General features: G+C 42.4%; 1 protein-coding gene and 1 non-coding gene across 2 annotated transcripts; both read right to left on the bottom strand.

Moving 5' to 3' along the window:
- Nucleotides 1-1,980: 1,980 nt before the first annotated feature.
- On the bottom strand, nt 1,981-13,181 carry EIF4G2 (eukaryotic translation initiation factor 4 gamma 2; the record flags this gene model as incomplete). The annotated part of the gene is made up of 22 exons (XM_056803790.1): nt 1,981-2,816; nt 3,770-3,891; nt 3,995-4,206; nt 4,338-4,542; nt 5,260-5,518; nt 5,626-5,841; nt 5,929-6,033; nt 6,283-6,408; nt 6,920-7,033; nt 7,396-7,556; nt 7,653-7,794; nt 8,098-8,196; nt 8,282-8,365; nt 8,561-8,671; nt 8,990-9,141; nt 9,248-9,314; nt 9,426-9,557; nt 10,184-10,286; nt 10,860-11,000; nt 11,577-11,642; nt 12,112-12,242; nt 12,987-13,181. Coding segments are annotated over 22 exons (3,009 nt in total), but the record flags the coding sequence as incomplete, so codon positions are not given.
- On the bottom strand, nt 6,724-6,869 carry LOC130455295 (small nucleolar RNA SNORD97). The gene has a single exon (XR_008913213.1). It is a non-coding gene; the product is annotated as a small nucleolar RNA SNORD97 (small nucleolar RNA).
- Nucleotides 13,182-14,662: the final 1,481 nt, after the last annotated feature.

Raw genomic sequence — 14,662 nt, 5'->3', positions numbered from 1 at the left:
CTCCCCTCCCCTCCCCCTCCCCCCCAGCTGTTCCTTTAGCTGTGGTTGCACAATCTCGATCCCATTCTCTAACATCTTAACCAAATTGCCTATTCCAAATCCTTTGCAACCATAAAGCTTGTTTCCCTCCTAACTTTTTGTCTGGATCAGGGTTTTTAGTCAGGGGTACGTGTACTTGAGAATGTTAGGAAAACTTTTCCAGCACATTTGTTCTACAATTTTGTATTTTAGCACACTGGCGTGGAGGGGCAGTTCAAGGGAGACTCGTTCTTTTGGTGGGAGGGTTTTTCCAGCCCTTCCCAGTGCTGCTCATCTTCCTTTGGTGTGGCTCCTAGAAGTTGACCACGTGCAGCAGTCACACTCAAACCAAGGGTAACTGACTGGCCTCAAACCCTTGGGTTGAGTTAGGGCAGCTTCTACCCCAGGCCCAGGACGGATGAGAACTTACTCTTGTTTGAGAAGGTAGAGGTTGCTGGTGTTATGGTCTTATTAGCCATCAAAGGCAAGGTCATCCGTCCACTCATCCCAGGGCATCCCCAATGGGTCCTTTTTTGGGCCACTTCACGTCAATGACTGGCAGAGTTGAGCAACTTGGCCTGGCTTGAAAACAATTGATTTGTAAGTCAACAGACATCTCCCAATGAAGTTTGGGTTCAAGTGGAATTGAAAGACTTCCCATCTCAAAGGTCTTTTGGGGGGGGGGGGGGAAGATGAGGGTTATGTGTTAATATATAGGTCATGCTATTCCAACTCTTTCCCCTCCTTTCCATACCCCCTCTGTAGAAATACTGAACTTCCTGTACAAGTATAACAAAACCAGAGCAATTATGCCCAGTACAACCATCTGTCCCCACTCTTCCATCTTGGTGCAACCACTTGAATAACTGAAATTGGGCAGTAGTAATGCAATTTGTCTTAATTCTTGGATCCATGCTGTGGAAAGCCTGAAGACCTCAGTCAGCTCAACAGCTGGCTCACTATTCAATTCTAGGTCTCAATTGCTTAATGATCCCTCCTTTCTTGTCACTTGCCTGATACTGGTCAAGATCTTCCCTTGTCTTTTCATCTCAAAAAGCCCAGAGGTTTGGGTAGGAAAACTAAAGAGTCAAGCTTGTTTCTTAAGAAACTAGCTGGAAATTTTCTTGTTGCTCACCCAGCAAACCATGGGCCTTTGCAGCTGGCCACACTTCTTTTCTTATCCTTCCTCAGGCAAATTTCTTGGTTAGGTCAGACTTTTTAAAGCCATTGCTACATGTTTACAAATTTTAGATCTGGTCAAATTTTTCGTCTCTAAAACAAAAGCCCTCCAAGTCACTGACAGTTTTTCATCTCAAATCCTTCTACTGTACACAAATGCAAATCCCTGAGAACACCTTATCAAAGGCTGTCAAAATTAAATGGGTGATCATTTTGATCAAGTGAAACCGATATGGAGGTGATCCTTTCTTATTTGAAGACTATACTTGTAAACTAAGGCTATCAATTCAGTAATCAAGTTACTTCACAAGTGCATCCATCATTAAACTTGATTCTGTGGTACATTTTATTACTAGCTTCTGATGAACCATTATCATTGCATTTAGGAGAAAAAGTAATCTAAACTTGCCAATGCAATAGGCAAACACATTGTGTCATGCTAGAGGAACCCAGAGTTGGAGGCTATCAAGGAGTAAAAGTTCACTCACTACTACTATTGAGGGGGGTGGGGGGGTGGGAGGAAGAAGCTCTTAAAATACAAGGTATTTCCTAGGAGATAGCAATCAACTTGCCTTTGTTTACTACTAGGTCAAAAAACCCATGGAAGTAGAAAAGTGGCCATTACAAGTAGAATGGTCTAGTGGAAAGAACACTTCCAAGGATTTAAAGGCTCAAAAGTCATTCTCTAAAATATTAATATTTGAAAATTATCCTGAGGCATATAATTTCTCCAGAATAAGTTTTTTAAAGAGAAAATTCAAAATATACACATACACATCCCCCTCAAGTATCACAATGTTTATTGATAGATACAAGTATATAAAATCAGGGCATGAACATGACTTGATAAATTAAGTAGACTTAATTTCAATACTATAATAAGAGGGACCAATTCAAATTCTCACCATTTTTTTGTTTCACACCCACAAAAACCACTTCTCTTCAAGGGCATTAACGATCTCTCAAAACTGATCAGTTTTGTGCAAGTAAACCATGTTTCTTTTTAAAAAGACTTGTGCACTTGCCCAGGCTCAAGGATATTAAAATCTAGCACATAAAGCCCATTACTAGAGGTAGAAATACAGGCAATATACTATTACGGCAACAACCATCGATTACAGTTAAGAATCCTCTGTAACAACCAAATGGATAATCAAATATTGCAACGACTCAAGTATTACACTGAGCAAAGTGCATCTCTACAGTATTCAGTGTTGCTATTCAGTTTTCTAACTTAAAACAGCCTATGATAACTGGCAGCCAAGAAGGTCCTTGCAACAGACTGCCTCTGCTTGAGAACTCAGGATGTAATTATTGCATGCTGCTAATACACTATCTAAACATTAAGGATACTCTAAGATATTTGATGGTAGACTATGATTAAGACGTTACACTACAAAAAACCTTAGGCAGAAGAATATCCTATTGACATGCTTCTGCTTTAGATATTGTGAAAACATGACAGCGGAATGAATTTTCGCAGTGGTTAGGTCAAACGCAGTTACATCCTAGCAACAGTATGTTTGCACAATTTTAAGGCTTTGGCTGGTCTTTTAGTCAGCTTCTTCCTCTGATTCTTCTTCTTCAGCAGTTTCCAGCCAGGTGAGCCATTGGTTGACCTGTAAAATTAGATGAACAGTTTTAATACTCTATACTCATTTTTCTGGAATAAATATTTAGAAGTCCTGCTCCACTTCTGCTGTTGTGAGCTCCTATTTCCCCAGGGCCCATACTGATGAGCACCAGACTCTTACCTTAGAAAGGGAACCTTAGGCAAAGCATACCTGGGATTATTAGATACCTCATTTCCCTAATTCCTAGACCATTTAATAAATTCAGTTACCCCAAATTACAAATATATGAGACTTGTTCAGTTGCTAAGACATTACTATGATCTTCTAAAACAGTCTGAGGAACAAAGACATTTTCTTTGGACCTGCTCACAACATCTTTAAAGCCTAAGGTAAGGTAGGTATGGAAAAGAACATTAGATTAGAACTTAAAACCAAAACCAAACAACAAAACAGAGTTCCTAAATTGGTGAGGCATCAGATAATGCATTTAAATTTGTTTTAATCTTTTCATTTATAAATCAGAATTGAAATTAAGGTGTTGGTTTTAGTTTCCAAATCCTGATTTTGTTTCCTATTAAGTACCTTGACCTTGGTTAGGTAAAAATTATGAAAATTAATGTGTTAGGCATTTACTTTATCATAGGGAGAAGTTCAATACTTTTCCCAATCTATAGGTGGCTTCACTTGGTAGTTCATTTCTAATGCAAATTAGTAGTGGGGTAGGTGGACAAATTGGCAAATTTCCAAGTCACTCAAACCCTCTTTTTTTCTGGTATTAATCTGTGGACCACCTTTAACTTTAAAGCTTGGTGCCATAAAGTCTATTCTTAATGGCTTTACTTTTTTGTATGATGTTTAAGCCCTAATTATCTTAAAAGACATTGGATTGATTCATCTAGCACCAGTTGTAGATGAATAACAAGATATACAAAAAACTATTTCAAAAAGCCTGCATAAATTTAGGTCAGTAAACATTAACAGTTGAAATGAGAATTCACCTGGAATAAAGCCTTGCCCTTCCCTGGAAACTCTTGGGTTATGTCCTCTTTCCATGCCAAGAAAGCTTCCTCTTCAATTATTTCCATATCATAGAAATGAACAAAGAAGCGCAGTAACATGCCTACAAGGAAAATCGGAACCCACAATAATAAATGTAAGAACTATGGTACTAAAAATGGAAAGGCTCCTAACAGGTGACTATTACACGAAATACTGACTTTTACCTTTTGGAAAGTTGTTATTGTAGCAGTGCACCTGAAGAGCATACAGGGCACTGACTTGTAGGTCAACGTGATCATGAAGGAACTTCTGCATTACTGGCTTGAAAGAGAGAAGCAGCTGTTTTTCCTGCTCCAACTGCTCTTTGGAAGGAGCAGAGGAAGAATCTGTTTCCTCATTGGGTGGGCTTACTTCACTAGAGATATACTGCAAGAAGCTGGAAAATACAACAAATCAGACCTAAAAGTGACTGATTTTGAGTAAACCTTTTAAGATGTTAAAAAAAGCAATCTATGCTCAAAAGCCTTCACATATTCTTAAGTTTTAAGACAATTTAGAATACCTTACCTAGTCATTAAAATGTTCACAAATCCCTTGTCTACATGAAGTTTGGGAGAAATGTTGTCTTTTATCCATTTATATATGGTTTGAGGGGATGGATCCAACTTTATTTGCTTCAACAGTTCCTTCTCCAATTTGAGAAGTGGGAACAAGAAACTAAGTCCCTTTCCCTCCAAAATCTCCAACATTCGATCCTTATTCTGATCGATTTCTGGAAGTAAAAAAGGTTAAATCCAACTAAGTAAAAAACAAAACCTCATTTTGAAAATCAATTAAAGTTTAAATGAATGCAAACATAGGCCCCCAGGGTAGTGACTTCATATTAAACCTACTAAATACCAAACTTGTAATATTTTTTTTACTGCAATCTACCTACATGTAAAGGCAAGAAAAAAATTATAAGATACACAATACAGGTGCTATTATGAAAGCAGCAATGAGAATAACCAAGGTGTTCTTGGACTACTTTTCTTTACAATGAAGAGGCCTGTGCTATTATATGGCTTAGAAGTTTGAATATTTTATGTGACTCTCATTGTCTAGTAAAGTGCGTTGTACATAGTGGGCAGTTATGAAGTTTTGTTCAATAGGAACAGGGGCTAGAGATTATACATTTGATTCCACTGATATAGAGCAATTCCCAGTTGAGGAAACTTCTACCACATACTATATACTTTAGTAGAGCCAAGTTCCTTCTCTAGTTGTTTTAGAAAGCTGCCAAAGCATTAAGAGGTTGAGCGACTAAACCAGGGTCACAGCTATGTTAAGAAGCATACCCTGAACACAGATCTTCCCAGTTTAAAGACTGCTCTCAATCTACTGTGCTGCACTGCTTCTCAGTGAATTGAAGATAAAATCTAACTACCTTTCAAGTACCCTTGTAAAAGAGGGAAATTGTTATTACAAATAAAAACGAGTACCTTCTTACCTGGAAGCATTTTCTGCATATTGACTTTGCTTTGTTGGAAAAGTTCTGTTAACCATTCACGATCTTGTAACTTAGCTAATTGTTGAAGGCAAAGTAAGAAGAGAGGGAAGTGGGTGCCGCTTTCCAGTGGTTGAGCTAGCTCTGAAATGCTCACCAACTCTGAAATGATGGCCCGGGCTGCAAATTGCGCTAAATAGGATTTCACCAAAGGGATGTCTACCTCAAGTTTGGGGCACTGATCCAATACATTCAGGAAAGCCTGGGTGGGGAAAACAAAACAAAAAACCAAAACTGTCATTGAGTCTCAGTTCATTAGTTCTCCAAAGACTGTTAGCAGTTATTTTAACAGAAGCAATGTTCTCATACCTGCATAAAGTTGTCACTAGTGGCTATTCCTTCCTGTTTAAGTAAACTGATCAAAGCGCTCGCTTTTTCTTTGTCTTCATCAGTCCTGTCAAGTGATTGAATGATTACTTTGCTTAACATCTCTGGGAGAAAGTGTTTGGGGGCCCTCATTTCCCGTACACCATTGACAGCATCATTTGCATTCCCACTATTCAGATACTCTGTCACCACAGCTTCCTGCAAAGGAGAAACAGCCAACATGAGTGTCTTTCCCAGATGTGTTTCATAAAATAAGGAAGATCTCCAGGTCTGAAGACAACTTACAGTTAATTTGAGTAGTTCTTCTTTTGACGGTGGAGGCTTTTTACTGATCTTGGCAGGCTTTTCTTGAATAAGTGGTGGATTAGTTTTGAGGCCAAGCTGAGGAGTCTAAAAATAGCAATAAAGAAATGCATTTAAAAAAAATGAAAACTTCACCTCAAGTTGTAGACATCTATCTTTTAGTCATATGGTCATCATATGATCTTAGGAAAAAGTCATTCTCACTCCTCCACTGTAAGGAATAGTATTTACTCTTTACAGATAGAGGTCTTATAACACAATAGGGAAGAAGTAAGGAGGTAGTGCAACAGAGAGGCACTAGTCATCATAGAGAGGAACACATATGATGTTCTTTACCTGTCCCAGAGGTGGTGTTTGAGTGCGTGGTGGTTGTGCACTGGGAGGAATCATAGTTATCTGGGGCTGAAGCTTTGGCACTTGATTTTTATTCATTAGGAAAGATTGAGCAGGCCTCAGACTAATCTGTAATGAAATACAAATTATTCTTACAACACAATTAAATTTTATTCAGAACCTAGAAATCTTTTAAAAGTTTCTTCCCATCCCCTCAAATCAGGCATAGTAAGTCTAGGCCAAAACTTTTCTTAAAGCATTTAAAGTATTTTACTATGGGACTAGTAGGTAAATGCAAAAGATGGGATTGACATAAAAACCTATTATGTACACTTCCCAAGGGTCACAACTATAATACATTATCCCATCAGCTCAACTCCTTGCTTAACAGGAAATATATACCATGTCTAAATTTTCCTTACTCTAGTCTTAAAGGAAAAATAGTTGCCCTCATATCTCATAATCTTGCTCACAGGACGCTGGACATCCATAGAAAGAGGAGAAAAGTAAAGCATAGGGGGAAAAAAAAGGGTAAAGAATTCCAGCATAAAGTCCTCATAATAACGCGTCTTTCTATAATCATTGGGCAATATATTTTGAATTCACAAACTATGGTTATGAGTTAACACATGTAATGTACCTCATCTGCATTAAGCTGTCCTTTCTTAGAAAACCGAGGTGGCATATCCTTCGACTGTCCTTGCAGCTGGGATAAGAGTCCCTGACTCTGGTTATGGTAGAGCTGGCTTAGCCCCTATTTCAGAAAGAAAGAAATAAAGTCTAGATAAAGGAGTCCACAAATCATGGTAATAAAGAATCAGAGAGATCAGCCAAGTCACGAAGAAAGCCTAGCTGGATATGCCCAAAAGCGAATGAAGCAGGAGAATAAAAAAGTACCATCTAGCCTAACTGGTACTTAACAATGAAGCCAGCTGTTTCCAGGTTCACTAACTGGCACAATCTAAGTGAAGAGAAGATCATGTTTATACTAGTTTAGGCTTTGGCATTTTCTCAATTTTTATTAGAAATTAAGTTCAGAAGTTTCTTCATGTTCAGTTTGTACTTAAGGAAATTTTTAGTTTAATTTTATGTCATAAGACTAAAATGCTTTCTCACCTGACTTTTCATAAACTTGCCCCCCATCTCTCCAAACTGGGATTGTGTAGGAGGCATGATATGACCCCCATGGCCATTGAAGAGTTGATTTGATCGATGACGTCCCATGGTGGGTGAAAATCTATCCTGGATAACTCCTGGACCAGTACCAATTCCGCTACCTAAAAATAGCAATAATTGTCAGGGTCACATATCTCTAAAAAACCCCAAAATTTCCCACCCTACTGTGAAATTTACTTTTCACTTATTTCAGTTACCTGGCATTTGTCCAAACATATCAGCAAGTCCTCCAAGTGGGTCCCTGTCCAGTTTCATCCTGGGTGGCATAAACGGTCCCTCCAGGAAAAAGTCACTTCTCATCCCTTGAGCCATAGGAGCAGGAATAAAAACTCCTAGATCCTTCAAAATAAAAACAAAGATTTTGATGTGACTGTGATTTTTATATAGAATTATATAAAAGCCAGAATTATATAATAAATAATAAAAATATATAGAATTATATAAAAGTCTAGTTAAAGCCTATGACCATGAACCTTATCTACTCACCCTTACTATGAAAGCTAAAAGAGGCAAATGAACTTCAATGTACTCAACTTACTATCAAATAAAATAGGTCAAGAGAGATCATAGATTTCTGGACATGTTAGTATCAGCAAAGCCCCCAAAATAATTAGTCTCAAATAAACAAAAAACATCTCTTACTTTTACTGCATCTTGACGGATTTGATTGATCGTCTTTGGTCCATTGTCAAGAAAAGCTTTGCGAGGAACCCAATTGTGTTCTCGCAACTCCACAGTATCCTTTAATTAAAAACAAAACCTGTTTTACATTTTATTTGACAAAAAAAAGAAAATTAATAGTAATGGAGACATTGGACAGTCTTACCTGCAGCAGGAAACGAATCCTTGCTGGCAATTCCTTACTTAGCATTAAGGAACACATTCGGGCAAAATACTGATCCATTAAGGACTAAAGAGACAGAAACATAGTTAATTGGGATGTAATTTAAGATTAAAAACAAGTTATTTAGACATTTCCTAGCTCATTAAAAATTATATGCAACCAGAAATCACTGTTTAATCATATGGAATACCCTATCATAACAAATTATGTTTGATACAGGGGATTATAAAAAGAGAATGATATAAAACTGAATGACAATACCTTGGCTCTTTCATGGTCTAACCTAGGCCCCACTGTCCTCATTATCTGACAGAGGCACTCCAAATCCTCTCCCATATCTTTGAGTTGTACTCTCTTCTTCTTTTCCAAAAGCTACAATATGCCAAAAATAAAGAGAATGGATTAAGGTTTTAGTCACCACAAACACAATGCCAGTGCCATATACATTGAAAGGTATCAGCTAAGGCATTTCTAGCTTCCAAAAACAGCTACATGGGGCAGATGGCAGATCTGAAATAATGATGTGAGAAAAGTCCATAGCCTCTTTTGGAAATGCTAAAATATTACTAAATCTCACCTAAGTGGCACAAAGGTATTAAAAATGGTTCTCTATTTTTAAGGCTATCATTAAACTCTCAAAAAACCAAATCAAACAAAAAAAAAACTTCACTAAACAAACCAAATACTTACTGTTTTGATGCACTTATGAAGGATAGATTCATGAATAAGATCAAGCTTGCCAAGTTCTCCAATGAATTTGATGTTCCCCAACATCTTGATCTTAGCAATGGCTCTCTGTTCCTCCTCCTCAGGAAGGAGGGGGTTGTCGCGTTTGTCATAGACTAGAAAATACCAAAAACATTAAGTTTCAATGTCCAAGTTTAATAACAAAAAGTATTGAGATGGAAAGGGGATAGGCTAGGGAAGAGGAAAATGATGAAGTCTTACTATCAACATTTCTGGTTCGGTTTTCAAATTCATCTTGTAGTTTGGAAATTAGGAGGCGTCTGAATGTCTATTAAAAAAAGAGATACCAATGAAATATTCTAAAAACTTAGGAGTAGCAAATGTAAATATGCAAACTATTTGGCAAGCAGAAAAGAAAGAAAAATGAACAAACCCTTACTGTGCTTTGCTTCTGTCCTGGTTGACCCTCAGCTGCTGGGCCATCAAAGTTTGGTGCATCTTCTGCCAGTCGCAGACATAGTTGAGCATACAGTGAGCTATACTTTGGCTCTTCAAGGGCTTTGTCCACAATCTACAAATAGAAATTCAATCCTTTAATATCACTTGTTCAATATTGGGTGTGATATATTATGGATAGCTCAAAAAGAAATGAGGTTAAAATAATCCTTAAGAATTTTACTGCTTTTATTGCAACTGCTTCCATTTGTAGTACATCCAAACCAATTGGTTTTGAAAGCAGTTACTTTCTATTTAACTGCAAAAGAAATCTATTGCTTTGGCTGCTATACAAAGCCTGTCTTTCCAACATAGGGGCAGGAATGAGGCTGTTAGTTCTATGATCACCACAGAGTCCTCCATGTAGTCTCCCTTCCTACATTTGTACAGTCTTGTTTTCTCCCTCTTCAGATATTCCAGAACATTCCTTTGCTTCATCTTTATTTTCTGCTCTGTATAAACGCCCTATTCTCTCTCCTCTGCCCCCTTCCCCTGAAGAATTGAAGTTATTTAATTGTGGAGCATTTTACAAATCACAATTTTAAACAGTATTTAATGTAATATTTTCAAGAGTAGTTTTATCATTTCAAACTAAAAATATGAACTGACTTGCACGCAGGGATTTTAAGAAAAAAACCTAGTTAAAGTTAAGATAATTAAAGGAGAGAGGAAGAAAAATTCTTATATTTATAGTTAACTTACCAGCAGTATGACCCCTTTTAAGATGAGCTTAGACTCTACACCCACATTGAGGAGCTCAAGGCATAGCTTGTCAAACTTTTCAGGAGTAAGCTTATTTAGTATGCTGGAGAAAAACAAAACAAAATATTGTTTCTTCTTGGCACTAGTCCAAATACCAGAATATTTCCTTAGTTTATATATATGTTATGAGCCCATAAGTAGCAGTTATATTTTAATTTGACCTAACAACTAATTTTCTTGCATAACTGAAACACAACTATCCAGATTGTTGGGTGTTATTTTAAGTTTTAGGTCAAACAATAGTTACTTGGGGGGGGGGGGGGGGGTACAATCACAGAAACACAAGTGGGTCCATGCTGTTGGAAGGTTGGGAGTGGGGAGGTTTATGAACAAAAAGAAAAACCTACTGGGAATTCAGGAAATTCAACAGAGTATATATTTCTAGATCTAGTGAAATATAATCTACCATTTGGAGAATATCTCACCATACTCCATATTAACAAGTATGTATGTATTGGCTCATTAGCATGATGCACTGGAACATTTTAAAGGTTAATATGTACACTATACTCTCATCTCCTTTTGTTATGTATTACTAGTCAGTCACTCCAGCAACACAATTTATAGTCTTATAATTTAGAAGTTATTTTTATAAAAAGTCAATTAAAGTCCTTACCCTCTTACTTTCCTGAAGATTGCGTCATGTCGTTCTTTTTCGTTTGCGGAGTTGTTTGCTGCGGAGTTGTCATCTCGTCTAGTGCTTCGTGCAGGGATCCATTTCTGAGCGTTTTGCCCTGGGGTTTTCCCCAGGAACTCGCTAATTAAGAGAGGAAAGGAGAAAAGTGAAAGCCAGAATTACCAGTAGTTTCTTTGTACAAATATCTAAACATACTAAAATTCATTAGCTTAAAATCCCTAGGGAGAAAAACAACTTGGGCCAAAAAACCAAAATAAAATATTTGTGAATTCCACTCTTAGGATGGTTCCTGAATAGTTTCTTAGAACTGCAAATCACTTCTGGGTGGTCTCAGTCTTTCACAAATGAGGGCATCAGAACATACTATTACCAATCCCCCTCTTAGGTTTAACAAGTGCCAAACAAACAGTAAAAAAAATTGTGAATACTAAAGGAATTTTAAGGACTAACCCATGGAAAAGAAATGAGTTAATGTATCATACCCCAATTAGTGCAAAACTTGTATGTTTGTTGGCCTTAAAGCAAATTTCACACTATGGCATTAGTATAGCACTATTTGTTTCGGAGTTCCCAATACCCAGGACTACCAAGTGATGAAGACTAGGGAAAATTTATATACAGCAGTAAAACATACTAGGATCTTTTAAGATAGAATATTACTATTTAACTGCTTCAGAAATATATAAATCAAGATACCTGTTGCCGGCAGTCTTGGGATAGTGCTGAGGTGCACCCCTACTTCCTCCTCCGCCCGAAGAAGCACTGTTCCAAAAAAGAAAGAACTTTTAGCCAAAAGGGGGTGGTGGTGGTGGAGAGAAAGAACTGAGACCCCCCTCAGATTTTTAGTGGGCTAGCTTTAGGAAAGAACTTTAAAAGCCAAATGCTACATCATTCTGGAAAATTCTAATTAGGGAAGTTATACCCCAGCTGACTACTTTGCATTTCTATTTAGCCAGTTAAAAGTAAAACACTGAACACTGCCTGCTTTTGAAGCTTGTTCAACTGCAGCTTCTCCAACTAATTATATAGCAACTGTTGAGCCAAGTGAAGAGGAGAGAGCTAGGCCGTACTGTATACTGAAAGGAGACCCAATGAAAATCTTTTATAAAGCCTTTTGAGTAATTTGGATTGTGTGGCACTAAACAAGCTATTGGGCTCTCTCCAATATTGGTGGATCTTAAAACATCCGATTTTAGTCAGTTACATCTGTTCACTTGAGCTCATCACATACCTGAAACGAGAAGCACCCCCTTCTGCAATCGCACTCTCCACTTTGGCGGCTTGACAACGAAGAGTCTTCAAAAGAATAATATTAATGGATGGGGGTGGGGAGGGGTGGGGGGAGGGGGGAGAAGTGAAAACCTAAGGAAAAAATTTAAAGAAAAAAAAAAGGTTAAAGCTGTTAATAACCCACAGAATCCACCCCCCCCAAACCCCAATCTCTAAGATGGTTATCAATCCAACTAGGATTCTTTCAACTAGATGCCAGGGCGGCGGCTTCTTAGGTCTCTACTGCAATGCAGATCTCCTCCGACTAAAAACAAAAGTGTATCCAAACCACAGAAAGGCTGGGGGAGGGGGTGTCCAAACTATTTGCCCCTCTTCACGACCCCCACCCAAACCCCCCATATCGATCTCGGGACTGCCACCTTAGAGCCACCTCGGTTTCTTAAAGCTGGGACAGGACCGGCCGGTTCCCTGGCCAGTGTCCTTAAATCAGAGTTATTAACTAAAGTTATTAACAGCCACCCCCGGGAATGGGGCTCACCCCGCTCTCGGGGAGTCGAGTCCCCTTCGGACTGGGGCCCTTGGGTGGCCTCCCCAGGACCGGTCCCTGGGTCGTTTCCCTCCTCCCTCCGGTCTAATTAATCACCAGGGGAAAGGGGCGGTGACCCGAGCGGTCGCAGGCCCGGCCCCTCCGAACAAAGACGAGGGGGTCCCTGGGGCCCGGCTTTTGTCTCCCTCGCTCCCTCCCTCCCCGCGGCAAGCCGGGGCAGCGCCCACAACCCGGCCCGCTCTTTGTTCTCTGGGTAGGAAGATCTCGGCCCCGGCGGCCCCTCCCCAATTCCCCGGGCGGCGGGCTCGGGACGCCCCGGGAGCCCGCACCTCCTCCCCGCCGGGGCCGGCACCAAGGACTCCTGTGCTGCTCAGCGGCCTCGAGCTCGGTCTCTCCGTGCCCGCTTGCACGCGCGCACGCGCCTTTCGAACGGCCAAGCCGGTAACCGGCCCCCGGCGCCAGGCTCGGCCACGGAGCCGCCGCTGCCGCCGCCGCCGCCGCCCGCAGACCAGCCCCACCCCGGGACGCTACCGCTGCCGCAATGCGAAACGGCGACACGAGGCCTCCTCCGCCGCCGACGGCACCGCCGCTTGGCCTCGGGCCGTTTCCGCCGCTCGCCTCCCTCCCTGCTTTTGGTAGGCGCCTTCAGCTACAGGCCGCTCGGCAGCCCATCCCAACCCCAGCGGGTCGGGCAGGGTCTCTTCCCGCGGGGCCTACTCGAGCGGGGCTCGGCGGCGCCAAGGGCCTCCGCGGCAGGAGGCCCAGCCCGGCCCGGCAGCCGCCATGGCCGCCTCCGCCTGCCGCCGCCATTTTGTGCCGCTCGAGAAAGAGCCAGAGGACGGCGGCCATCTTAGAGCGCGCCGCTCCACGGCGGCCGCCGCAGCTCCGCTCATATCCTCACCTTCACCGAGGCCTCAGCAGCCGCCGCCGCAGCTGCCTCCTCAGGATCCGGTCGTCGGGGACGGGGGGGAGGGGGGAGGGGAACGGAAAACAAAAAAGGGGGAGGGAAGGGGGAAGGAGCCGGGGACTGGGTGAAGGTCTCAGCTCAGGGGAGTCGCTGCTGCAGCCACCACCCGGTACCCGCCGCCACCTCCATAGAGCTCCAACTCGCTGCTGGCGCGGCGGCTAGTCTGCAGCCGAACTTATCACTCCGGGGCAGCCGAACCCGCCGGAGCCGCCCCGAACGGCCCGCCTGTCACCCAATCAGCGACCGACCTGCTCGGCACCGCCAATCCGCGGCGGTCCCCGGGGCGGAGTCAAGGCACCAAGCTGGGTTGAGGCGCAGCACAGCCGCAGTGCACCAAGCCTTATTCACTAAGCCTTTTAGGCCAAGTAAGTGGCGTAAGGGAGCTGGCGAGTCGGGTCCGGGCGGAGGCGGCGGTGAGAAGCGGGAGGAGCAGAGAGGTTTGCGTAAATTGGGAGAAGCCGATGGAGGCGGTCTTCCCCTCCTCCTCCGCCGCCGCCTCATTGTTCCTGTGGCCCACCCGGATTACACAACCTCTCGTTTTTCCGTGGGGCGGGAGGGGTAAAACGACGGCGACGACGGAGACTACGACGAAGGCATCTTAACTTGCTTGTTTTCCCCTATCCCACGGGCTCTGGGGAGGGGTCGCCCCCTTTCTCCTGCTCCTGCTCCCCAGGCTGGAGGCGCCAGCGATCTCCGAGGGTCCCCCTGGCCCGCGAAGGAGGGTGGGGTTGGGAGGGGCTCCGACCGTGGCCCGGAGAGTTGGGGGACACGGCGGGGGGAGGGGAGCAGGGAGCGGGGGAGGGCCTGTGCGGGCTGCGCTTCCCGGTCCTCGGCCGCGTGCTCGAGAACCCTAGAAAGAGGGAGAGAGCCCATTGTCCGAGGGTCGCGGCCGCGCGGAGGACCCCCGGGACGAGGATGGTTCCCTCCCCCCTCCTATCCTGCAGAAGGGCTGGGTTGGTCCAGCAGCCACGGTCACCCTGCCTTCAGGGATGGAGAGGCAGGACTGCGGAGCCCAGCCAGCATCGCCTCCATCTTTCT

This window comes from Monodelphis domestica, chromosome 6 (genome assembly GCF_027887165.1).
Source record: "Monodelphis domestica isolate mMonDom1 chromosome 6, mMonDom1.pri, whole genome shotgun sequence".
NCBI lineage: Eukaryota > Metazoa > Chordata > Mammalia > Didelphimorphia > Didelphidae > Monodelphis > Monodelphis domestica.
The sequence above is the reverse complement of the archived record's forward strand: the minus strand, read 5'-3'. Positions and strand labels throughout refer to the sequence as shown.